The sequence below is a fragment of the Cucumis sativus genome, chromosome 7 (genome assembly GCF_000004075.3).
Source record: "Cucumis sativus cultivar 9930 chromosome 7, Cucumber_9930_V3, whole genome shotgun sequence".
In the NCBI taxonomy this organism is placed as follows: Eukaryota; Viridiplantae; Streptophyta; class Magnoliopsida; order Cucurbitales; family Cucurbitaceae; genus Cucumis; species Cucumis sativus.
In genome coordinates this window covers 19,022,821-19,047,571 of record NC_026661.2, presented here as the reverse complement: position 1 = coordinate 19,047,571, position 24,751 = coordinate 19,022,821, and the positions used below count along the sequence as shown (strand labels likewise).

Sequence of the window (24,751 nt, the reverse complement as noted above, 5' to 3'; positions counted from 1 at the left end):
AAATTACAAGCATTTTTAGCCGTTTTCTCGTCTAAAATAATTTTCAAATATTATACAAAATCTCTAATTATTTCACATTAAATAAATTTGTAAATATCAATTTTCTTATCTCAATCCAAATAAAAATATTAACATATATAACGATATTTTAAAAGTTTACCAATAGCAATAGACTTATAGTTATTTTATTGAAATATGACCATAGAGTCTATTCCTTGTTATTTCTATAAGGGATCATATTTTGGTCCAAACAACCATAATGATACAAAGAGTCAGTTGCAACAGAGCCCAATTACTCGAGGGAAATAGATGTTGGGCCAAAAGCCCAATTTCATATAATATGGTCCAAAACGTAGGATTTTACCTGACTACGGGATGCATTGAGATCGATTTACACCGATTATACCTTAATCATATCTCCGCTTTATTTTGGTGGATAGTACTAAGTTTTGTGCACTTTTGTAAAATAACCTTACATATTTTATTGGTTAATTTATGTATATGGAATGAAATTGAAAATATTTACGTGGTGTGTAACAAAATAAAAAATTGTTCTTAATTTAAAAGTAATATATAATATTATTTTGTCAAAAAAAAAAAAACAAAAATTGTTTAATGATTCGTAGAATTTAATAGAAAGAAGTCCTATTTTAATGAATCAACTCGTAGACTGTCTTTTATTTTATATATTGATACCAAAATAAAATGGTGTTTTTGGTCTAATTATTCTTTCTTGCTCTAGAGCGAGGAATTTTTGTAATGCATACTAAATAATAAAGAAAATTTGCAGTTTATATATTGTGAAAGAATTTGACTCACAGATTCTAAATTTGTCATTTCAAGATTTATTCATCTCCTCTTCCAAAATTTTCTCCTTCTTCGTCGTCTCTCATATTCGAAGTCATTTTTTCATAAAGACAATATTTTATTGTCATTATATTATCATGTATTGTGTCATTCTTCTTCTTCTTTTTTCACTAAACCATCAATGATCTATTCTAGATAGGCCACTATTGCTAATAGATAAGTTATAAATTCAAGCGACTATTTAGATTTGGTATAATGTCATGTACAAATATCTAAATTATCAATCGTTTATCTTAGATAGAGATTGACCACTATCACCGTCTATCCTAGAAATAAATAAGTGATAAATTGAAATGATCGGTGTTCTAATATTTAAACGATATTATACAATTGATTAAATAATTAGAAGATTTTCCACGCGCATGTGGTCAATTAATTGCAAGGTATTTTTGTTATTTTAAGTTTGTGAACTTTTTTTCTTTTTCAAAATTATTATATACGATGTAAATATTTTTGCGTTTTGTTCTATTTTTTAAAAAAAGAATCTCTATTTTATTTTAACTTTAGCTCGATAATACATATTTTATGTCAATCCAAAGATGACGTTGCATTTTTTATTTAGTAAAATAATTTTTTTATTATAAAAAAAACGTTAATTCTTAAAAATGTATTAGGACATGGCTTTTAGTAGTTGATACCCACATAGAGATTTGCCAAATATAATTTTTTTCTAACTATCTCTCAAATATTAAGAGTTAGTTTTATTACTTTTCTTTTGTTTGCAAACCATTTTAAAATGTTCAAGATACATATTGAAAATCGCCAAACGAAATTTTAGCTATCTCGACAAAATTTATGATCACAATTGTTAACATTGTGGGGAAAAGTAAACTTTTTCTACGATAAATATCATCGAAGTATGACATTATTTCAGATGCCACTAGATTTGGCGTTGGGACAAAATATGGGGCGATAACATTTTTTAGGACTTATCATACGAGAAAAAGAAAGCCAACACATGTGCGCAAGAGCAAGAGGATCGAAACCCGTGGCTTATAAGTAGAGGGTATATATTCTTAGGCCGAATAATGTTTACTTTGACAACAAAAATCAAGCTAACATTAAGAAAATAAACTCTAACAAATCTCATCTAATAATTCGGTTAGTCGATAATTTGTTTTCTCTAAATATTAATTAATAATATTTTAACGATTGAGTTGCGTTTAAAGTCATGGATGTCCCATTATAGGTTGGATTATAAATTTAGTTCCCTTTATATAATTATTTGAACAAAGGATATGATATAATACATCCAATAACCTTATAATAACCACAAGAAAAAAAACTAATCATTAGAGGACCCCCAAAAAAAAAACCCAATTAAACTATCTATATCAATAAATTAAAGAAGACAAATTCATAATAATAATAATAATACACAAATACTATTACAAATGAAAAGAAGAGAAGAAGAAAAAAACAGTAGAAATTCTTAAATTAGCTAACCCCAATATCCCTAAATAACTTCTTATAAACAAAAGTCAAATCTTTTCCACACAGCAAAAGAAGAAGAAAAAATCAAAGTTAAATCTCTCTCTCTAAAACTACAGAGACATTTCAAAGACAAATGATCAATAAAGCAAAAGGTAAGAGAAAAAGAACCAAAAAAAGAAAAGAAAAGCAAAAGAATGATATATATAAAATCACATATATCAATCTTTACAGAAGAGAGATAATGATATAAGTTTTACACAAATTAAACACAAATATATATATGAAAACAAAAAATAAAATGAAACTTTTTTTTTCCCTTTCAAATTCTCTCACTCATCAATAGAAGAAGAAGGATCAGACAAGACATCAACCAAAGTCTTCATCAATCTGACTCTTGTTTGTAATGACAGTATGTAATCAGCTGTTTGAGTGAAAAGCTGTTCTAATGATCCGACACAGCTTTCATCCTGGTCGTCGTGGTTGTGGTTGTCATTGTTTGGTACAAGGCTTCTCAAAGTGTTGACCCTTTGCTCTATTCTACTTGATGATGATGATGATGATCTTCTTGATCTCTTCTTCAATATCAATGAATTGCTTCTTGATCTTCTTCTTGTTGTTCTTCTTGTATTAATATTACAAGTGCTTTTGTCGTCTTTGCCTTTGCTATTAATTTCTTGAACTTCTTCTTCTTTCATTGAATTTTTCTTCCACGTGGATTGATCATTTGAGTTGTTGTTCCTGATCTCTTTGATGTCGATGATACGATCTTGTGTTGTTTGATGATCCTCCATGTTGAGTTGAATTTGCAAAAGGGTTTCTTGGGAAACTCCCATTTGGTTTTTGGTTTTCTTTTCTTTTTCACTTGTGGTGAAGAAACTAGAGAAATAGAGAGAGAGAGAGAGAGGGGAAAATGGGGTTTGGGATTGAGATTTTGGATGATGAAGGTAGAGGAGGCTAGAGGGGTTTTATATGGGGGAATTTGTGAAATGGGTTTGGTGAGGAAAGAGAATATAAGTTGGGGGAAAATTGAAAAATAAAAAGAAAAGAGAAGGAGAGAAATAAGATGATAGGGAAAAAATTAGTAATACCTATTCCTTTTATTCAACATTTGACACGTCATTAAACGATATATTATTTCATTTAACTTTTGAAATGAATATAATAACTACATTAATATATAGCTTCTTGGATGCATAATACTCCATTATATTTCTCATAAATATAAAATTAAATTTACCACAATCTATTAACTAAAACTTTTAGATACACGAGACAACGATATCAAATCATTTTATAGCATTCGATTTACACAAAAGATCATAGAGAAGTTGAAAGTATAATTAACCACAAATAAAAAATAGTTAAAAAAAATATTAATCACGTTAAATGATCAAAATTATCCCATTCATGTCTAAGATATAAAATACCCAACAACTTATTTTACTGTCAAATTTATATCTAGTAGTTATTAGAAGAGTACACATTTACATAGTTATCATGAAACTGACAGATTGTAGCGTTCTCATTGAATAATAACAATTCAAAGAATGAAGACGCACTCCCCCGCTATTAAGAAGATGAAGATGTAACCACGTGTCGAAACAACAAAGTTGAATAATAATTCACATTTTTTTTTATATATAGATTAGAAGAAGAGAGAGGAAAAGAGAAAGAATTAAGTGTACGCTAAGAATGGTGGCGGGTTTTAGCTTTAAGGGCATGTTGTTTCAACTCAAAGCACATGGCACCCACATGATTCTTCTTCTTTTCTCTCATCGCATCACCACTCTATACTCTTTCCCCCAGCCCCCCCATCATCCTCTTCATTCAATCACACTCTGGATTATTCCTAACTTTCCAAGTTCAATGGATATATATATCTATATATCTATATTAACTTTACTACTCATCCAAATTAAACATTTCTTTTAATATATATATATATGTAACTAACTCTATTGTTCATGAGTTTGTCGGTTTATATTTATGCAATAATATGGTATTAAAGTTAGAGTGCGTTTTTATAAATTCATTGTTAGGTAGATGGTACATTTTTCATCTAATATTGCACTAACACATAATGTGATTATTGGTTCTTATATGATGAAATATTTGAGAGAAATATTAAGAAATTATCTCAACATATTTTAAAATTTACATAAAAAGTAGTCACCAAAATTAAATTTCTTCTTCTAGCTAGAGTTCTTTTATAGGGTTGCATGCAACTTGCCATATTGCATTGCATGAATTACAGAGCCACGTTCAAAACAGGCACCCTTTTTGTCTTTTTAAATGGCTTTTGTATTAATATCATCCAATAAACAAATAAACCACACCCCTAAACTTCATTTAATTGTTCAATTATAGTTTGTTAAGTGAAAAACATTTTTAAATTTTTTTAGTAATTAGAAAAGTTTTATATGCATAAAAAAATATTGATTTATATCTTTAAGCTTTTGTGTTGTGTCATTTTAAACTCTAAAACAATAATTACTTGTATTAAATCTAAACTATAAACTTAATAATTTTATCAATTAAATCTCTCTAAACTTATTATAATTAGTAAATTAATTTAGACATTCAAATAAGATTTTTAAAAAAATGGTCAATACATAAATTATAAGAATTAAAAGCTCTAAAATTGATTGATAGTTATTATATGTTTCTCACATATGAATAAAATAAAAAGGTATTTTAGAGAGGTTGAGTTGTCAATATTTTGGGCAACAAAAGTAGACAATGTGGATATTATGTGTTGGGATTTTGTTTCTGACATTCATGAATCTCCAAGTTTTTAGTCAACATTATTAGTCTTTTTCTTTGCTCTCTTCTCTTTTTAGGGAATTAAGGAAGAGACTTTTCATATTTTTGTGTACATGATTGGACATGTTTGCTTCATTCATTGTACGGATGCCATTTTTTTCATTATCAAACATTTTCAATATTAAAGATTTATTTCCAAGCACAAAGATAAATGCATTATTCTTTTTCTTTTTCTTCTCTCTCCATAGATGATATATATACCATAAGATATCATAACCTAAAAAATACAGATTAAATTCCATGTATTAATTCTTCATTCATTCAAGAGTGTATATATATAATAATATGAAGAATAGTTATTAATGATATGATATAACGTTGAGCCAGAGTTTAAAGTTAGGTGGGTATATGTGTGTGTGTGTATAATTGGGATGTATTTATATAATTATAATAATTAGGGCATAGTTGGCCATAAATGGGGTTAAAGGAACCTACTAAAAGGGGGTCACATGCATTACTTGATCAACAATGAACTTGAAAAGAGAGAATTTAAAGGTTAATTAATGGGATGTGTGTTTTTTAAAATTTTTAGTTTGTGGTGTATGTGGGAGTGATAGAGAGAGGGATGGGGCATGCTGTTTTTTAAGCAAGAATTCTAGCTAGGGTGGCCATTTCCATGCTTTTTTAGTATGATTAATTTATGTCAAAGCTAATGTGAAAAATGTAATATATATGGTAGAGTTTCGTTGTCGAGAATTAATTCCACATTTTATGATAAGATAGATGAGTTATTTCATTTTGTTGTATCGATTGCTTTTAGATGAAATCTCATGTTGTATATGTCTAATAATATGGTATTAGAGCCTATAAAGCCTTAACATGATTTTCATCTAAAAATGAAAAATTGAGAGATGATTCAAGAATTAACGATGAAATCAAAGAGGCATCATGCATCATGAGAGGCGGCTGGTTTGGGATTTCATACTGGAAAAGTTAAAGGATCTCGTAGTCTTTATAAGACAAATTATTTACTAATTTCATTGACAATTGATTTTATGATGGAAAGAAACACATGTTTAATCATCTAATATTCATATAGATTGCTGATAAGCTTATATTAAATGATAATTTTAAATGTATTAAATGAGAATTAAAACAATAATTTTGTTTTAAAATGTCATAGAGGGTGTTTGATCCAATCCTCTAGTATAGGTTGAATTGAGGAGGTAAAACTCAATTGTTGTTTGATTCACTCATCCCGTTGTTATTTGTGTTAGCTTACATTTTTTATCTTATTATTTGCATTAGTCTCCCACTTACTCTTCTTTATAACAATTATCAATTCAACTTTAATTTGTGCATCAAATATTGAACACAAATTTTAATTGTTGGCCAACTTAGATGTCATCAACATTCCCACGTTATGAAAAGAAAGTATTTCTACACGCATTCCAAAAACTAGAACAAAAATTCTAATTGTATTTATTGATGTAGCCAATTAATTAATTAGAGAATAAATGGTTCTAAAAAAAGAAAAAAACAGATCATCTACACATGTGATATAAGTTTATATAAAACACATGCTTACTTTTAATTGGTGAAGCCATTAATTCCCTAATTATTATTAATTAAAGAACTAAAAAGTGTTTATCTAAGCACATGTAATCTAAAAACATATGTTCACATTTCATTGGTGAAGCCATTAGTTTATTAAGTTCTATGAATTGGAGAAGCCACTTACCTAAACCATATAGGATATACATTATATATAATTATCGCATATTATTGACCAAACATATGTACTTCTTTTTTTTTTTTTTTAAATAATTTGTTATTTTGGGAAATTATTGGATTTAATTAAAAAGGGATTTATCATAATGTTTGCAACTTAAATGCTAATTAATAACAGTCATGGGCTTAATTAAAGTCCACGTGGGTTCTTGACTTTATTTGATGGATGATGTGGTCAATCACATGGGAATAATGTGGCAATGGGTACATAAGAAATATTTTGGGGAAATTTATTTATTTGTACTTTATAGACATGTGAAATTTGTTATATCATGTTAATGGATGATCGTTGCTCGATCTCTTGTTCTAACTTTATTTAAATTATCTTTTTAAAATGAATATTTGTTATATGTGCTCGAGGACTATTCAAGACAATACTAAAAAGTTCATAGAAGTGTTGCAAAAAGATATAGGAGAGCGTGCATTCCAAAAGAAAAACGTAAGTATCTCATGGTTTGAGTAAACTAGTAGACCTGATTGTAAATATATAATGATTAGAAAGTAGCTGAGTTGAGTCCAGATTAACATCTTGTAGCTCTTGAGAGTCAAAAATACTTTTGACATTGTTACGTATTGTCACACGTAACTGTAGATGTGTGTCAGACGATCGACTTATGAATAACCTAAATATTCAATCACTCAAAAGGGAAAGAACAATAAGAAATGATCATCAAATTAGAGATCAATCGAGATAAAAAACTACCAAAAAAGTTTATTTTTTTTAATTAACTATCAAACATATTTGTGTTTTAAAAACTAAAAATAGAAATGGAAAAAGAAAAAACCAATTGGTTAATTACCAAAAAGTTATAGACAACACAAAAAAATCTCAATTTGAAATCCAATGCTTACCTTTCCATAATATCATTGGGCAGTTGGAGTAGTACTGTAAACATGGTCACACTGGAAAACTCTCTCCCAATTCGAAAACCAACCCAACCCCCGAATTTGGGCCGTTGGGTTTAAGGCCCAATTTGGAAAACCATTCCAACCCAACCCCTCAAAATTGTCTACAATATAGGTGTGACAATATTAAATTAATAAATTTAAACTTATATACTATATTTATATACGTTATTACTACATTTATCAAATGGATTCCACTTATTTTGATATATTAAGTATGACATGTATACATAGACTTTTCTTTTTAACAAAATGTAATTAATAAAATAGTCAGACAGTTCTTTACCTCATTTGACTTGAATAGTTGTAATTATTTGAAAAGTCAAATAATGAAATTTTAAAGAAAAAAATTAAAGCAATTGTAGTTTAAAACATATATTCTATGGTTAGATTGAGATGTGACATATCTATATACTCTAAAATGAACCTATACACTAAAGGATACACCACTTTGACCCGAATAGTTGTAATAAGATGAAAGACGTGTTTGATTAAAACATGATGTTTTACATTTATGGTCTAGATCACACACCGTATATACGAAAAGATATACTACTTTATATAGTAAACCATTAGACCCGAAAATAGTTATAACGAGTTAAAAGGACATGATTGTTTGTTCAAACATATCTTCATTGTTAGATCGTGATGTTTTAGATGACCCATCCCGACATGAAACGAGATGCCATTTTAATTATTTTGGAGGAATAAATTATGGAAATGTTGGTGGTTAAGAAGATAACTTGTGTAAGTGTGTCAGTTAAGTCGGTTGGGTAGTCAATTTTATTGATTTTGGTATTTTATAAATATGAATAAATTTAGGGTTGAATTTTAAAGGATTTCAATTGATTAAAAGCAACCACCTTTATTTTTAGTCAAAACATTGGCTCCACTTTTATTTTTTTTTAATTTTCTTTTCTTTTCTTTCTTTTTTTTGAAGGCAACATTAAAATAATTTGTCTTTTCAAAATTTATTTTTTTGGGAAAAATCTTGATTTGGTTGGAAGCTTTAAGAAATCCTATTTTTTAATCTCAAGTCAAGGAGGGTGGAGATGATAATAAAATAAAGCATTAATTTTTGACAATTTGTGAAGTATAGCCCTTAAACCCACAACATTCAACTTGATATCACGACATTTATATACTTATGCTTTTGAAATAACACAAAAAGGTTAATGATTCAAATATATGCACCAAGGGTTCATTTTAGACTTTTTACCTTTAGGTTTTGTTTATTTTTAAATATAAATATAACTTTTACATCCATTTTTTCTTATTGTAAATAAATTTTATGTTTAAATACTATTTTGATCATAGACTTATGACTTGTTCATTTGGTCATTGTAATTTGAAACATTCAATTAATAACATTCATTTTGTTATTAATTGATAGGGCAGTGGATAGCTATTGACATTCATTAGTTGGGATAATATGGATGTAAAAAAATTAGGAGTAGTTTAAAAAAAGATATAGGTGAATAGTTTCCTAGATTTTTTTTTTTTTTTTTTTTTACCATTTCTTAAAAGATAAGAATTTGGACCAAAATTAGAATGGCTATGAAGTCTCAAATTTGCAACACATTTATTTAGTAGAAACAAAATCCAAAATATAATTTCCCTCTTTCAAAGGGCAAATCCTCAAACAAATCTCAATCAAATAAAACAAAATAAAAAGTTGAAAAATACAAAAATAGTAATAATAATAATGATAAAAGCTTTTTATTTAATTGACATGGCTATTCCTTAGCACACATGTCACTTAACACAACACAACAAAATGCATGAAATTAAATAAAATTTCAACTTAGATATTCATTTTTTTTTCTCTCTCTCTCTCTCTCTCAAAAGAAAATATCCAAATTAGAAACTCCACCAGCTTCTTCAATCCAATGAAGATCAAAACTCAGCTTTCCATCGGATTTCCATTCAAATTCCACTTCAATTCCATTGGAGACGCATTTCTTCGGTGACCCACTTGAGTAAGCCAAGAAATTTCCTCCTCCTTTCACTTTCAATTCTACTCCATTTTCGTTATACTTCAAATGCTGAATGGTTCCTGAACAGTTGAACATGTTCGTCAGGCCAATGGGAGCGAATTTGATGTTGGAACCTAGCTTTCTTAGCGGTATGAAGTTGAAGAGTTCGAATGTAGATGGTTGAATGGTCGCTTTTAGCGGTTCGGATTTTGGGGTCGTGTGGAGAATTTGTTCAGCTTGGTTCAGGTACACAATGTATTCGACGAAATTCCCCATTGGGGCTGCTTCTGGTTTTTGGTCCCATTCTATATCATTGACGTGCACTGTTGTGGACATTGGTTTGTAGCATTCGGGATGTCCCTTGATTCTTTGTTCTTTTGGGTCCCACCCTGCTCCTTGGCAGTTGAAAGTCCCAATTACACCTCCATACTGCAATTAAATTTTAACCAAGAAGATGAAATGATATGTCATGTTTTGGAAAGATGTGAAGAAACGGATGTTTTAGTTAGTAAAAAATAGAAGTTGGAAGTAGTACCTTGTTAAGGTTCCAGATCTTTAGAACAGTTTTGTTGTCAAATAATGGGTTCTTGAAGAGGCAGTCTCTAGTGGGGAGGGCAAAATGTTGGCATCTAGGAATAGTTCCATCAGGATACACGAGCTGCTTTATGAGATCAAAATTGTGGCCGCCCACTGAATCACTCACATACACAGGACCTCCACAGATGGCTCTTGATCCTGCATGGAATTTTGCACATAGATGGTCTGATTGGAACATGTCCCAATCAGGCTGTATGATTTGCCCCATCCACATGCTGTTGTATGCACAGTGGATCATATGGACACCTTGTAACCAGTAAACACCCATGGGATCACCATTTGGATCTTGAAACCAAAAATCATCGCCTGTACCCCAAAATATTGGTTGTAGTCAATTTTTTTATAACTCAAACGACTGAAGAACGAAGAAATGGAAAAAGTTGAAATTCTTACCAACTCTTCCTATGGAGTTTTGCTTTGTGCCAAGGTAGAAGAAATCATTGCATTGTTGCATACTAGAGAAAAGGCCAGTCCCTTTGAAGTTCTTAAGAAGAGAGTTGGTCAGACCCTTATAATAGGCTTTTGCAAGATCAACTCTTCCTCCATATTCTTCTGAGACATATTCTAGAGTCTGAATTGAACAAACATTAAGAAGAAAAAGTTGATAGATCAGTTATTAATCACACTAAGTTTAAAAAATTAAACTGAAAGGCTTTGTTTTCAAGATACTTACGTGCATCACATCAACTTTCACTCCTGTAATCCCAACTTTAGAAAGATAAGAATGCATGGAATCGAAGAAGTCGTCAGCTTGATCAGGATGAACGAGTCCAATGCTTCCTTCGATGATCTTCACAACAGCAAGATCAGTCATTGTGCCATCGAGCCCAGGAGAGAGCTTGCAGGGAACTATCTTGGAATTCAGATGGGTAGCACCAGGCCTTACACCACCCCAAGCACCAGCCAGAGCATGCCAAACGAAGATATCGTCCAAACCTTTGAATTTTGTTCTTAAGTCCCTAGTGAAGGCCTTCATTCCAGAGTTATCTGCCTTGCAAGAACAGCTTGTACAACCTTTGTTTATGGCACTACTTTCTTCTTCTTCTTCTTTCCCAAAAATCCCATGCAACTCTTCCTTTAGCTTCTGAATTTTGGTCTCAAACTTAGAGACATTAGTGACTCCTGAGCCAATGGCCTTGTCTCTTTCTTTCTCAGCATGCTCAATCTCGATTGCCTTCGCGATCAACAACTTTGGCTTTTTTGGATCAAACGACGGAGCATTTGGACCCGTCAAAGATCCACCTTTGTACTTTCTGAACTTTTCACACTCATCAAATCTATAGAGCCTAGCAGTCATTTGAGTTCCACCCAGAACAAGATTTTTTGCATCACGAGTCGGGTCTTCACCATCCAAATTGATACTTTGCCATCCATCATCAATGATGAGAAACCTTGGCGAGATACCACCTTCAACAAAATCACTAACCCCATTCCAAATTCCAACAGGGTCTACTGTTAAGTAAAAAGCATCCCAGGTGCACCAACCGAATTTGTCCACCAGATGTGTGACAGGCTTCTCTTCCAAGAGTCTAAAAGTATTCAAATGGACTCTAACAGCAGCATAGGCCTCTTTCATTAACCTGTAGGGGTTATCAGACACATGAACGTAGGCTATGGCATCAAAACTCGATGTTTTCACATGAGTTGAGCCACTTTCAGCACAAATCAAGACTTGCCCATCAGTCCCAGGATGCATGGCAGACCTGAAACTTCCTTCAATAATGGGAATGATAACGACATATGACTTTATTTCAGGGATATTTAGCATGACCCATTGAGTTTCCATTTGTAAATCCGACCCAGAATTCCCAACCCACATGGTCGACCACCATGTTTTGAACCTGAAAACACTCACAAACTCCCTACCCTTGAATTTTCCCAAAGAATTCGTCAGCCTATCAGAAGGCTGTGTTTGGTCGAAACCAAGAAATCCGCCCTTATAGGACAGACTATGCACACGTTGGAGCAAAGGAAGTGGTGCATCAGAGGATTGGCTTATCGAAGAGAAAGGACTGAAAAAGACATTGGTTGGGACTTCGGACAGCACTGGAACTCCTTTAACACTGATCTTCCCATCTGAAAAATCAATAAGATTTTCCAAACCATCAGATTTCAGAACAGAAGCGTTTAAGGCAGCTGGGTCATTTGGAGGTGCCATGGCAGATGGTTGACAAAGAACTTGGAAATAAGATAAACAAGGAGAAATAAATCTCTAGTCACTCAGAAATTTGGAAGCTTTCTAACAAATTTCAATGAAAGACAAACAACCCTGTGACCATACAGGGACAATGTCAAAGCCAGGTGGTAAGCTCGAACAAAAAACTACACTTGTAATGAGAAGAACAAAAGAAGGTTGGTAATTGGTATTTGTAATCTAGTGTAGCTAGAAGGAAAGAGAAGAATGGTATGCAGAAAGAGCTGAAACCTTTGATGGGTTTTATAGAGAAACCATGCAAACCATCAGAATGAAATAGGTGAATGCAAACAAACAGTTGCACAAAGTAGAATCAAAGAAGTTATCCAAAATTAAAGGAGGAAAAGTTCAAGTGGGAAGGAAAAAGAGAAAACTTCACCTCATTGAAGACAGAGAATCAATTTAAGTAGTAGTTTGTTTATGACTGAAGGGTATAAATAGGTAAAAAGTGAAAAGACCTTATCTTGATCAATTAGAAGCCAAATTTACCACCTGAAAATGATGACACACACCATGAGAAAACAATCAACAAATTGTGTTGAGTGGACACTGGAATTTATTCAAATCCAAAAGCTGAAACCAACAAGGAATAAGGTTTGATGATATAAAAGTAAAAGGCTCTGAAGAATTTTGGTTGAGGTTCATCAAGCAAATATAACTATGACACTTGCATATACACGGATGTTCTGGAATTCGTGGGAAGAATTTATTTTTTGAAAAGTAGAATAGAGTCCAATTGGGTCATGTTGACCAAAAGACATAAAGAGCTTTAATTAAATTAGATAAGGGGTTGGTTAAGTTAGTTATGTTAGTCGGTGATTTCGCTTTAATTTTGTTTTATGCACATATACATTTCTTTTAATTTGCTATTGGACCCACAAATCCCTAAATTGACGAATTTAATGGATAATCTTAGTAGCTTTTACATGTCTTAACCAGGAAGCTCCATGTAAATCTCATACTTTGACTATCTGTTCTTCCCTTTACAAGTACTACGATTCAAATGTGGTTGGTGATTTGCTGCCGACTTTCAATGGATCGGAGACAATTTTTTTGTCACTAAGTTTAAGGTTCTAGTTTGTATTTTTAGTAATTAGGTTTTAAGATGCAATTTAGTCTTTAGCTTCAAATGTTACAATTTCATTTTTGGTATTTGAATTTTATTAGAACCAAATAAAAGCTAGACTTAGAACCAAAACCTAAACCAAAAAAATATCTTTCAAGAAAAAAAACAAAAAAAGTAAACAATAGAATTTTGGTCTATGAAATTTCACTTTTGTTGCTTTTTAGGTTCTATGAGTTTTTAAACTTGGAATTTGGTATAATCTTCTTCTTGGTCCCTACTCTTAACACTATATTTTGTTTTTTTCCTTTGGGCAAAGGATAACACTTTTTTCTTTTTAATTACGCTCAATTCTTTTGTCATTTTCTTTTTATTATATAGTGTTGTTTGGACAAAATTTTCTTAATATTATTTTCTAACTGGTGTCGCCTAAACTTATCAATCTTATATTTGTTAACTTGTTGATGTAGTAAAGACCTTTTTTTTCTCTAACTATTGAAAATATAAAACCAATTAAAAAAAAGTACTTTAAAACAGTATTTAAGTTGAAATGTTAAAATGGAAAATTTTGAAAGCTACTTTTTAATAAAAATATGTGCCTGAGACATTTTTCAATATAACAAAATTTCATAATTTCATCTATGTGATAAATTTTGAAATTTTACTATATTGTTATATTTTTTAAATATGTTCAACACATTTCGCTGTTTATAATAATTTTTTTATTATTTATCTATTTTTTCTAACAAAAGTACGGTTACAAAATGTTTTGATTTCTTATTATAATATTTAAAAAAAGTGTCAATGACTTTAAAGTCCCTTTTTAAAAAAAACGTTTTATTATGTGTTTTTAAAATTAATTCAAGTTTTTTCAAAGTGCTTTTTATATCTTAAGAAAGAAAAACGTTTTTAGTCGTCTAAAATTGGTTAGAAAAACTATACTAAACACACGGTAAATTTGCAATTTTTTAAACCCATTTAGAAAAGATAGTGGTTTTATTTCAAGTAATTGTTTTAAATAGAAAATTTTCTTGAAATATTTTTAAAGATAAACCGTGTCATTATCTATTAGTGATACAAAGTGATAAACTCTAATAAACATCTTTCAATATGAATGAAAAATATTGATAGATATTTATCGGTGTCTGATGTTGTTAGATTTGTAAATAAATTGGTTCATCTTGCTATACTTGAAAACAACAATTTTATTTATTTTAAAAAACATTTTTTGACACTATTAATATTAAATTCACACTAGTGATATTTAGTCGACTTTTTTTTGTTATGTTTCATTGATTTTTTTATTACACAAAAAAAATGTCAATAAAATGAGCATAGTTAAGTGGTATCGGTATTATTCCTTTTTCATAAGGTCGGTGGTTCAAATTTCTATATCTTTGTTGTACTAAACAAAATGAACAAAAGAAAAAAAAGATCTTCCTCCATTTCGATATTGGACTTACGAACATAAAGATTATGTATATATAAAATGTCAACATATCAACCAAACTTTAAAACTCTATACTAAACTGAAATCTCAAAACATATACATAAAAGAGAGTATCAATAGAATATTAAAAGTTGTACCAATTGGATTATGTAGCTCTCAAAAACAAAAAAAAAATCAGTATATTTTGTTGAGGTGAGATTCTAGCAAGAGGGCCAAGTAGGCATTGGCTTCATATATTCTAAAGCAATTAATGATCCTTTTAAACTTCTATTTTTTCTTTTATCAACCTTTCTTATTTGCTTGTTTTCTTCCTCAAAATATTGCAAGAATTTCTCTTTAAGTAGCATCTCCTTTTTACATTCACTTAGCTTTTGTTATATTCATTCTTTTCACTTTTTTTGTTTCTTGAGAATTTGGAAAACATGTACACAATTTCACAATTTCTGTTTCTTATCTTACCATGGTGATGGTAAATCCAAAGTAGATTTTATTTGGTTGGATTAGGGTGTTCTTTTGGGATAATGTTAGGAGATATCAGTTTTAAATAAAGGATGTGAATAGTCAAAATATATGGTTTAATTATTTTTATTATTATCATTTTAGTAAAACAATTGTGGGAACATAGATTGAAACCTCTCACCTCTAGAATGGAAGAATATGTTAATTGTCATCGAGTTAAGTTTACATTAACTACGGTTAAATATCTAACAAAGTAGGGGAAAATATAAATTTGTATTTTTTATCGAACTAGAAGTTTTATTTGAAGGAAGAATTATGATAGGAATTTCTTACCGAAGAGTTTGAGAGATAAAACAGTAATTGTAGCAATGGTTGCGAGGCATCAAGGAGTAGCATTTTGAGGCATCCTTATCCAAGCCACCATGATTCGTTTGAGTATGGTATATTGTTCAAAGTAATGGTTCGTTTGAGTATGGTATGTTGTTCAAAGTAATGGTTCGATTGTGAATGGCTATGACAAGCATATAGGCAAAACTTTAGAAAAGAAAATAGGAAATAAAGATTGAATCTCTATCTCCTACTCAAGAATCCTTAAATTTATTCCCTTATTCAGTTATGCTCAAGTTAGTGATTAAGTATAGAATCATTTTGTACAAATTTCATGTTGAGTCCGACGAATATGATATATGTTTAAACTTTTGAGCTTAAGATATATGTTTACACTTTTGAGCTTAAGAGGAAGATGTTTTTGCTGTTAAAGGTACTCTCTTGAACCAATTTATTTACTCATCATTTATTGTTCGTAATTCTTAACTTTGTTTGGTTAGGGAGTTTGTTTTTTCCCATTACTAGTTCATATTCATGGTTATTTATGGAAGAAAAAAAAGATTCCAACTAAAATGAATTGTATTTGTATCTTCGAGTTCATAAGTAATATGTATAGATGTTCCCCTTTCAAATGAAGAAAATGATCGTAGAATCTCAATAAATGTTAATTATTCAAAAGCATGTGATACTAAATATACTCTCTATATAGTTGTAATATATAAATAGGGACTAACAGCTAAATAATTTGGAATTGAATTGAGGGCGATCAGGTATTTGGCACAAAAAGAGTTTGGTTCATTGCCAGTTTAGTAAACTTTTGCCGAAGCCAACTTTCTTTCTCATATCTCTGATGTGTAATAATATTATTATACAAATACTGCTACAAGGAAATCGTTTGGAGTTTGGAAATTAGATCCATATTTTCACTATCTGGATGAGTTCTGTCATCATGAAGAACAAGTAATTTTAAGGTACCAGATTCTTTCAACCAGGCAGCCACCACAGAGCCTGTTGATACATACCTACCTATGTTACATTTTGCAACTCGAAATGGCGCCCCCATGCTAGTTAGAAGTGCCTCAATTGCCCGTCTAAGAGCTCCATCACCGACTACTTTGCTGTGTTTTCCCCATCCTGTCAGAATGCTGCACAATTGACTAAAATTGTAAGAAATTTGCAACAATATGTTTGTTTTCAATGAAAAGAATGAGTTTAAAATATTACCAGACTCAGAGAAACAAAAAAAACTATACAAAGAAGGAAAGTGCATACAGACGAAGCCAAAAGAACCAAAGGGAAAAAAAAACACACCAGAAAACTACAGAAAGAGGCTTCTATTTATGAGAATGAGTGAGAGATAAAGGGTAATAACTGACAATACTTGGTGCCAGAAACCCTAAGAGAGACCTTCAGACATAACCAAAGTTCAAACCGCTCCCAAGGACCTTCCCTTATAACTGAAGGCACTCCTATTTCTCACCAAATATCCATAAAGACGCACAGGAAGCTACATGCCAAAGAAAGGTCCATCTATCACGAAAAGGGGTGGAATACTCCATTAGAGCCTTGCACGACATGTTCCGAGCCATCGGAATACCAAGACTCCAGGAATCTCTCTGAAGTTGCTCTAGGATGTAATACCATAAAACAAGGTCAATATGAGGACCGAGAACGGTGGGAATTCTCCCAGGGAAGGTCTGCTAAGCAAAAAATTTGACTTTCTTGGAGATTCAAACCTTCCAGATCAAGGAGGATGAGAGGGAAAGTGCTACCAACGCAGGAGAGATTAAACGAGCTAGGCACAAATTCCCTAATGAACTAGACGAGCAAAAGTGAACATCTATCCTTGCTCTTCGGCAAGGGCAGAGCCAGAGGCAAATATCGAGCAATGGTCAAAGCAGATTGTGCTTTGGTGAAGTGTGAACTAACAAAAAATTGGCCATGCAAGGTCATTCAGTTTGTTACTTAATTGATATAGTAGGTTAAATTCTCGTGCAAATATTGCTTGATATCTAACCAAATTTCTCAAGTTGATGGAGAGTAGAATACACTTGGAAAAGATTTCTTCCATCACTAAGTTAAAGATCCATATCTTGACCCTAATATTATTGGAGATCCACAAGTCAACCGAACCAACAAAATCTAGTTTATTATGCCATAAGGGAGAAGTCAAATTTTGCACGAGGCATAGTTTTCATTGCTTAAACCACCTTTAGTTGGGTAGGTAAGAAACCTCAAGTGCTAAGTGTATGGAATTTATTCAATATGCACACTACTAAGCACGTTGAAACTCTCTTTTGGGATAGTAGTCTTGCCGCTTATTTTATCATTCAAAAGAAAAGTGTTTATAGCTATGTTTTCTTTCCCAGAAAAAAAAAAGTCTCAGCCACATTTCTCCACTACAATTGCCCCATTGGTGATTTTAGCATTTCTGTGGTCTCATCTGCATCTGCTGCTCTGTTGTGGAGGGCAAATGGCCCTTCCTCTCAGTACCACCACAATCTACTCCTATTCTTGAAGGTTATCAACTAAAATAGAAATAAATTTAGAAAGAAAATAAAAGAAAAAAAGAAGTAAATCTTGAGGCTCGACTGAGGGGTTCTAGAAAGGAACAGGATATTCGACAGGCAAAGAGACTTTTTTCACCTTTCTTTTTTAAATATAAACTTTATGCCCCTTAGAATACAGTCTTCTCTTTCTGCCGATTGGACACTCAATCTTAATGCAGAGAAAGTCGACATTCCAATGAAACGTTGAAGTGAGATACCATACTATGTGTCACAGAGTTAAACCTCGAGATACTGTGCCTTAAGGTATACATAGCATTATATACAATAAAACAAACACGTCCATGAAGAATAAATCAATACCTGAGTAACTAAGGAAGTTAGCACAGTTAAATAACCAGAGATCGAACTACAACTATTAAAAGTAGACTGAAAATAGTGAATGGAGGAATGAATTTACCTTAATAGCTTTGGCAACTGATGGCCCTCGAATACAACAGAATGAATACCCAACAACCACGCATGAACCATGGCACGAGCAGCTCCAGAGGACATGAGGTGCAAATCTAAGCAAGAATCAGACCATAAAGTTTCCCATACTTTGCGCCTTTTTCCTTCAAGTACAACCAATTGAGCCCCTCGTTTCTGTAGATAAGATACAAATTTCAAATTCAAGTTTTTAGCAGCAAAAGTGTGAAAGATATATATCTTTTATAACAAGGAAGAAAAGGAAAAAGAGTTAGACCCTCCTTTCTGGAATAAATCGAGCCCATTTTACGATATTTAAGTTTCCTTTTCGTTTTGGTTCCACTTTTAGGATACATTCACTTGACGGCATTTCTTCCTTTTTTTTCTCTTGGTACAATAAACATAGTAGTAAAAGAGATTTGAACCTCTAAAGGAATATGTTTTAATTTACAAATAAAAATGACAGTTCTTTTTTAGATTTCAATTTACATGTAAAACAGTAAATAGGGAAAAGAATGTAATAGGAAACCGGGAAATAGGAAAGTACCTAGTAGAAAGGAGAAAATAATCAAGAATGTGAAATACCTATGTTATTTCTCAGGTATAAAATGAAACATAAAACTATTGAAATTTATCTTAAAATTCGTAGTCGTTTGTAATTTAAATTCCCCCTAAAATTATATTTTACTCAATAAAGTTGTTATTGACAAATTATTGGTGAAATTGAATACTATAATCTTGAATTTAATAAACTATGGTCCAAAGGCTATCTTAACTAAATTTAAACTTTATATAGAGACATAAACACAGATCAAGTTCGAGTATGTAGCCTAAATGCTTTATAGTATATAATCGTTCATATAGGGACATGAAAGTAGGAGCATCTTATATAAAGAGTTTACATAAGACTGAACCATGGAATAGTCACTTTAACGTTATAACACTGTCTATTGTAAAACATCATGGGTTGGCCTAATGGTAAAAAAGGAGACATAGTCTCAATATCTAACTAAGAGATCATAGGTTCAATCCATGGAGGCCACGTACTTAAAAATTAATTTTCTACAAGCGATGTCCCATTACGGGACTATTGTGGAATGATTCAGTACTTAACGGATGTTGATTAACTTGATTTGAAAATGCTCTAGAGGTCGAAATTAGTCACATAATATTGACTTTGACTAAATTTAAAGAAATGACTGTTTTAACCTTTCACTAAAGTTAGTGAGAAAATGTGTTCTTGGGCTACCATGCAATTTTGCATTTCTTATAAAAAGTGTCTTACAATTCTTTTGATGGGTTGGAATTTTGGGCTCTTATAGAATTTGGCTGTCCAATTTTTTTCTTAAAATTTCTTCACTAAAAAAAAAAAAGAAAATTTGATTTCACCCAAAATTCAACCCTAATCCAAGTTTCCATTTTTTTTCTCTCTCGCGGTTTTCTTCATTCATCAGGTTCCACAACCCGGTTTCGAGTTCGGAGGATAGTACGTCAACTCTAGTGGTGGTTTGGTTCGAGTTCGGGTGGAGTATCGAGCATTTACAAGAGCTATCAAGGTAAGTTTTCATTATCCTAATTTGATTTTATTAAGGTTTTTCATGTTAATTTAGTGTAACTAGACTAAATTTTGATCCGGTTTTCATTTTGCATGACTAAAATCCATAAAAAACAACCAGACGAATAATGAGAAATAGGATATGAGAAATGTCACTAAACAGATTTGAAAGTTCTTAGACTTCACCTGACCAAAATGCCACAGCATATCTGTCAAAGCATTGTAGAAAGCAGACGCAGTGGAAGAGTCCATCTGCTTCACTTCATCAAACAGATACTGTGCTTGAATCCAAACGTTCTCACTAAACCCCATAAGCAGTCCATGAGCTACACCATACACTTGATTATCAAATAACCGTAGCTCTTCCAATAGCATAGAAGCATCTTCAATTGATTTGCAGCGACTGTACCCAAAACTCAAATTCCACAATCAGGATCAAATGCATATTCCGCTTGACTTGAGGTTATAGTTAATAATAGAGAATAAAACCAAAGCAAACAACCAAAGGAAAAATCTCAGAAAATATGCTGGAAAGTAGAAAGGACAAGTTCCTCCAATGATACATCAAGAAAAATTAATCAAGTGGGAGCGTAATACAAAGAAGAGGGTTTGAAGTGCAAAATTTTACCAGACAGAAAGGTTGTTGAAGTGAGGCTCTGGCTCAATGGCCTTTGTTCAAAGGAAGGATAATAGAAAATAAGAGGTCACCATTTACCACTGATTTGTGGTATATTTGACTTCAGGTTGTGACAAAATGTGACAGGGGATCATTTATAATAAATATTTGACTTGTGAAGTGAGCTTGCCAATGCCATCTAGAATCAGATAAACTTAAACCAGACTGATAAAAAAAATTCAATGCACACCACTTTCTAAGAGATATTACTAAATGATGATAGCAGAAAAAGAACCAATGCACGGATAGTCTTTCCTAAATCTCCAATGTTGGTAGTGCATTTGTGGAAAGACTTCATCCTGCATCCTAGTAACAGGTCAAAATGCTAGTTTTTAAGTCCATGGCAGCTATTGATGAAGAGAATCAACTCAAAAGATCTTTATATTAAAAAAGACAAAAATAACTTAATTTGGCAGATATTTGATGAAGGTTTCGAACAAATAATAGAAAAAAGTATAAATAGCATATCCTGAGGGCAAATAGAAGTCAAAACATTTTTACCTGCATGCATTTAGGATTGCTGAAAAGGTCACAACATTTGGTTTGATTTCCAGCTCATGCATCTTCTTGAAGACACTCAAGATGGACCTGATCTCTTCCTTGCCTAGTCTTTCTTTCTTTGCAGGTCCTTCTTTCTCAGAAACGAGTTGCTGATAAAATTTGAAGACATGGCCGTCATCCCAATTGATCTCACTCTCATCCACACCCTCAATCAACATGAAGGATGGGGATTCACTTTGCCTTTCATTCGATGCACCAACACCATCAACTAGAAATTCTGCTGTTGTAGAACGACCAAAGGCATCAATTATGGAATTGTAAGTGACAACATTGGGCCTAATTCCTTCTTTTGTCATCTCATCGAGCAACAATACAGCAGAATCCACTAAACCATTTTTACACAAAGCATTGATGAGTTCACTATAGAGAACTACATCAGCCTTCAATCCAGCCTGCTTGAACTCACGAAAGACCTCCATTGCCTCCTCATACAGACTACCTTTGGAGTATACATCAATTAAGGTAGAATATGTCAACAGATTAGGGAATACACGGTCTTTTTTCATCTCTTTAAATACTCTTGTAACTTCATTAAACTTCCCTTGCTTTCCGTATCCATCTAGAAGTGCATTGTAAGTAACAACATCCTTTTTAACCCCAGAACTCCCCATCTCCTTACAAACTTTCAGAGCATCTTCAAACCTGCCAAGCTTAGCATAGATTGAAAGCAATGTATTATATGAAACCCTATCTAAACCAATGCCCAGAAATTTCATTTCATTGTACAAGTTTAGAGCATCTTCTAGTCTACCAGCCTTGGCATATCCATCAGCCATCGTACTGTAAGTAACCACATTAGGCAATATTTTCTTTCCCGGCATCTCTAACATAATCTCATAAGCCAAATCCATCTGTCCACCTTTGCAAACTGCATCCAAAAGTGTATTATAAGTAAATACATCCTGATCAATACCTCTATCTATCATCTCATTAAACAAGTTTCGAGCTGCCTCCCACAACCCTCCTCGACTACACACAGCAAGAAGTGAGTTATAGGTAATTCTATCAGGTTGGACCCCATTCCTCAACATTTCTTCAAAAATTTCCACCACTCTCTTAAACTCTACTCCTCCTTTCCCACATGCATCAATTACTGCATTATAGGTAACCAAATTTGGCTTCAAGCCTGAAACTTTCATGGATTCAAACACCTTAATAGCTTCATCGAAGTAACCACTCTTCCCATAAGCACTTATCAAAGCTGAGAATGCGAAAACCGTGTTCCCATATCCTTCACTCAATGCTGTCTCAAAAACCCCCTTAGCAAGTTCTACTTTTCCAAGCCTACCAAGAGTACTAATCATCGCACTAGCTAATTTACCTCTCTCATTCTTCCTTCCCTCTCTAACAAGCGCAAAGTCAAAGCATCGAATTGCTTTCCAACATTCACCTCTATTCCCAAGTTCCCTAAGCAAAAACGTATAATCTTCCGACCCACAAAGCTTAGACTCGAAATTAAGCAAAATATTATCCAAACTCGCATCATCCTTACCAAACTGAAGCACCTGGTGCAGTACCTCCTCAGCAATCGCAGAGTGACGAGTGGTCATGGAGGATTTGGGGCGACCAAAGTGAAACTTAGAGACGAACCGAGTTGATCGGCGTCCAGAAAAGTTAGAAGCCAGCTCAGATTTCGAGGTGGGGAGAGAACATAGAGACGGGAAATTAGGGCTTTGAGAAAGCGGAGTAGAAGTGGATTTAGTCGCACTGTGACCTGGAGTTGAAGGCAATGGTTTGACAAGAGGAAACTTGTGGGTCGTCGTCCAAGGGCCATTCTGGCGAGCATTTTGACGATGGTTTTTCAAGTTATTTTGTGGGTATTGATGGGTTTGATACGGCTTCGCCGCAGTGATTGAACAGTGTGGTGGAGTAGAAGCCATTGCAACACCTCAACAAAAGATAATCAAGAGAAAGAAAAACACCCAATAGAGAAAAACTTACTATGGTTGAAGGGCATAAAGACACATGAAGATCGTGATAGCCATTAATGGCAGACAAACCAGATGAAATTGTTGATAGGGATCAGAATGTAGAGAGAGAAAGAGAGTAAATTGTTACAGATAAGAGAGAGAGAAAGGTGGGCTGAGTGTAGAGGGAGCTGCTGACTTGGGAAATGGGAAGTAGAAGAGGGAAAAAGCTAAATATCCATGGATAATCCAATCTCATCAGCCTCATCCTTAGATTGTTTTCCATCTCAGTGAATCCAATACTAAATAGTGAGTGTTGGATTCTTTTGGGTTCCAATGTCCCACATCATTACTCCAAATGAAATAAGATGTTGACTCACTGCTGTCTTGCTGCCTAAGTTTTGGCTTAGCAGTTTTGACTGTTTTACTTCTACCATTTTGATTAAAAGTTTTCTGATTAAAAGTTTTTATTTTTAAATTCGTTTTTCTTTGAAAATTTGTTGACTAATAAATACCACTTTTAAGGTACCAAAGGCAACCTGGAGACTGCCAACAAAAATATAATTAAATATAAAACTAAATATTTATTTATTTATTCTTTTTAATATCAGGTATTACAAAAAAAAAACTATTTTGATATTCTTTTCTTTTCTTCATTTTTCTATTTTATTTTTATATATTTTTTCTAATTATACTTATTTGTAGTAAATTTTGTTGTATAGATTTTTGAATTTTATGGATTAATTTTTAAATTTTTATTTTTATAAACAATGAGAATTTGACATTTTATTAGTTTTAAATAAGAATATTATATATAAATTTTAAATAAACAAAGATTGAAAAATAATATTAAACAAAAAACTAAAAATATTTCTCCATGGAATCATGAAAACGTGCAAAATTGGTGGGATGGAGCATGGATAGGAGCAGCGTCGAAGGATGGCATCCTGGCTCGGCCCGACTCATGCACATCCGACCCATGCACATCTCTATCTAAGTATTAATAGTCTGTTAGTTCATCCAATATTTATAATATCATGCAAATATTCTACTTTTGTTTGAAATAGTTTTGCTAAAATACAATTGAAACTAGGGATAACACGAAAACTATACTTCAAAAAAATATTGAAAAAGTTTACTCTAAAATCTCTATTTTTGTCACTATCATGTATGACTTATAAACTAATACCCATTCCATTTAGTTCACCCAACTTGTATCCATTGCTTTTATGTAACACTGTACCACATTA

General features: G+C 32.2%; 3 protein-coding genes across 3 annotated transcripts; all 3 read right to left on the bottom strand.

Moving 5' to 3' along the window:
- Positions 1 to 2,279: 2,279 nt before the first annotated feature.
- Positions 2,280 to 3,401, bottom strand: LOC116404983 (transcription factor UPBEAT1). Its single transcript, XM_031888472.1, has one exon. It carries the CDS (start codon positions 3,132 to 3,134, stop codon positions 2,631 to 2,633), a length of 504 nt encoding a protein of 167 aa, XP_031744332.1. The 5' UTR covers positions 3,135 to 3,401; the 3' UTR covers positions 2,280 to 2,630.
- Positions 3,402 to 9,461: 6,060 nt separating this feature from the next.
- STS (steroid sulfatase (microsomal), isozyme S) lies at positions 9,462 to 12,599 on the bottom strand. Its single transcript, NM_001280746.1, is given in 4 exon segments — positions 9,462 to 10,166; positions 10,273 to 10,640; positions 10,728 to 10,905; positions 11,008 to 12,599. Coding segments are annotated over 4 exon segments (2,595 nt in total). The 5' UTR covers positions 12,493 to 12,599; the 3' UTR covers positions 9,462 to 9,602.
- A 3,965-nt stretch (positions 12,600 to 16,564) lies between these two features.
- LOC101219458 (pentatricopeptide repeat-containing protein At2g31400, chloroplastic) lies at positions 16,565 to 23,811 on the bottom strand. Its single transcript, XM_004135937.3, has 4 exons — positions 21,535 to 23,811; positions 20,544 to 20,760; positions 18,795 to 18,979; positions 16,565 to 16,972 (listed from the first exon to the last, which is right to left on the bottom strand). Exons 1-4 carry the CDS (start codon positions 23,472 to 23,474, stop codon positions 16,708 to 16,710), a joined length of 2,607 nt encoding a protein of 868 aa, XP_004135985.1. The 5' UTR covers positions 23,475 to 23,811; the 3' UTR covers positions 16,565 to 16,707.
- Positions 23,812 to 24,751: the final 940 nt, after the last annotated feature.

Coding starts and splice junctions, on each gene's coding strand:
- LOC116404983 (XM_031888472.1), bottom strand. CDS start 3,134: ATGGGAGTTTCCCAAGAAACCCTTTTGCAAATTCAACTCAACATGGAG.
- LOC101219458 (XM_004135937.3), bottom strand. CDS start 23,474: ATGGCTTCTACTCCACCACACTGTTCAATCACTGCGGCGAAGCCGTAT. Junction 20,761..21,534: donor GCAATCCTAAATGCATGCAG/GTAAAAATGTTT, acceptor TTTTGGGTACAG/TCGCTGCAAATCAATTGAAG. Junction 18,980..20,543: donor TGCTGTGGCATTTTGGTCAG/GTGAAGTCTAAG, acceptor TCTTATCTACAG/AAACGAGGGGCTCAATTGGT.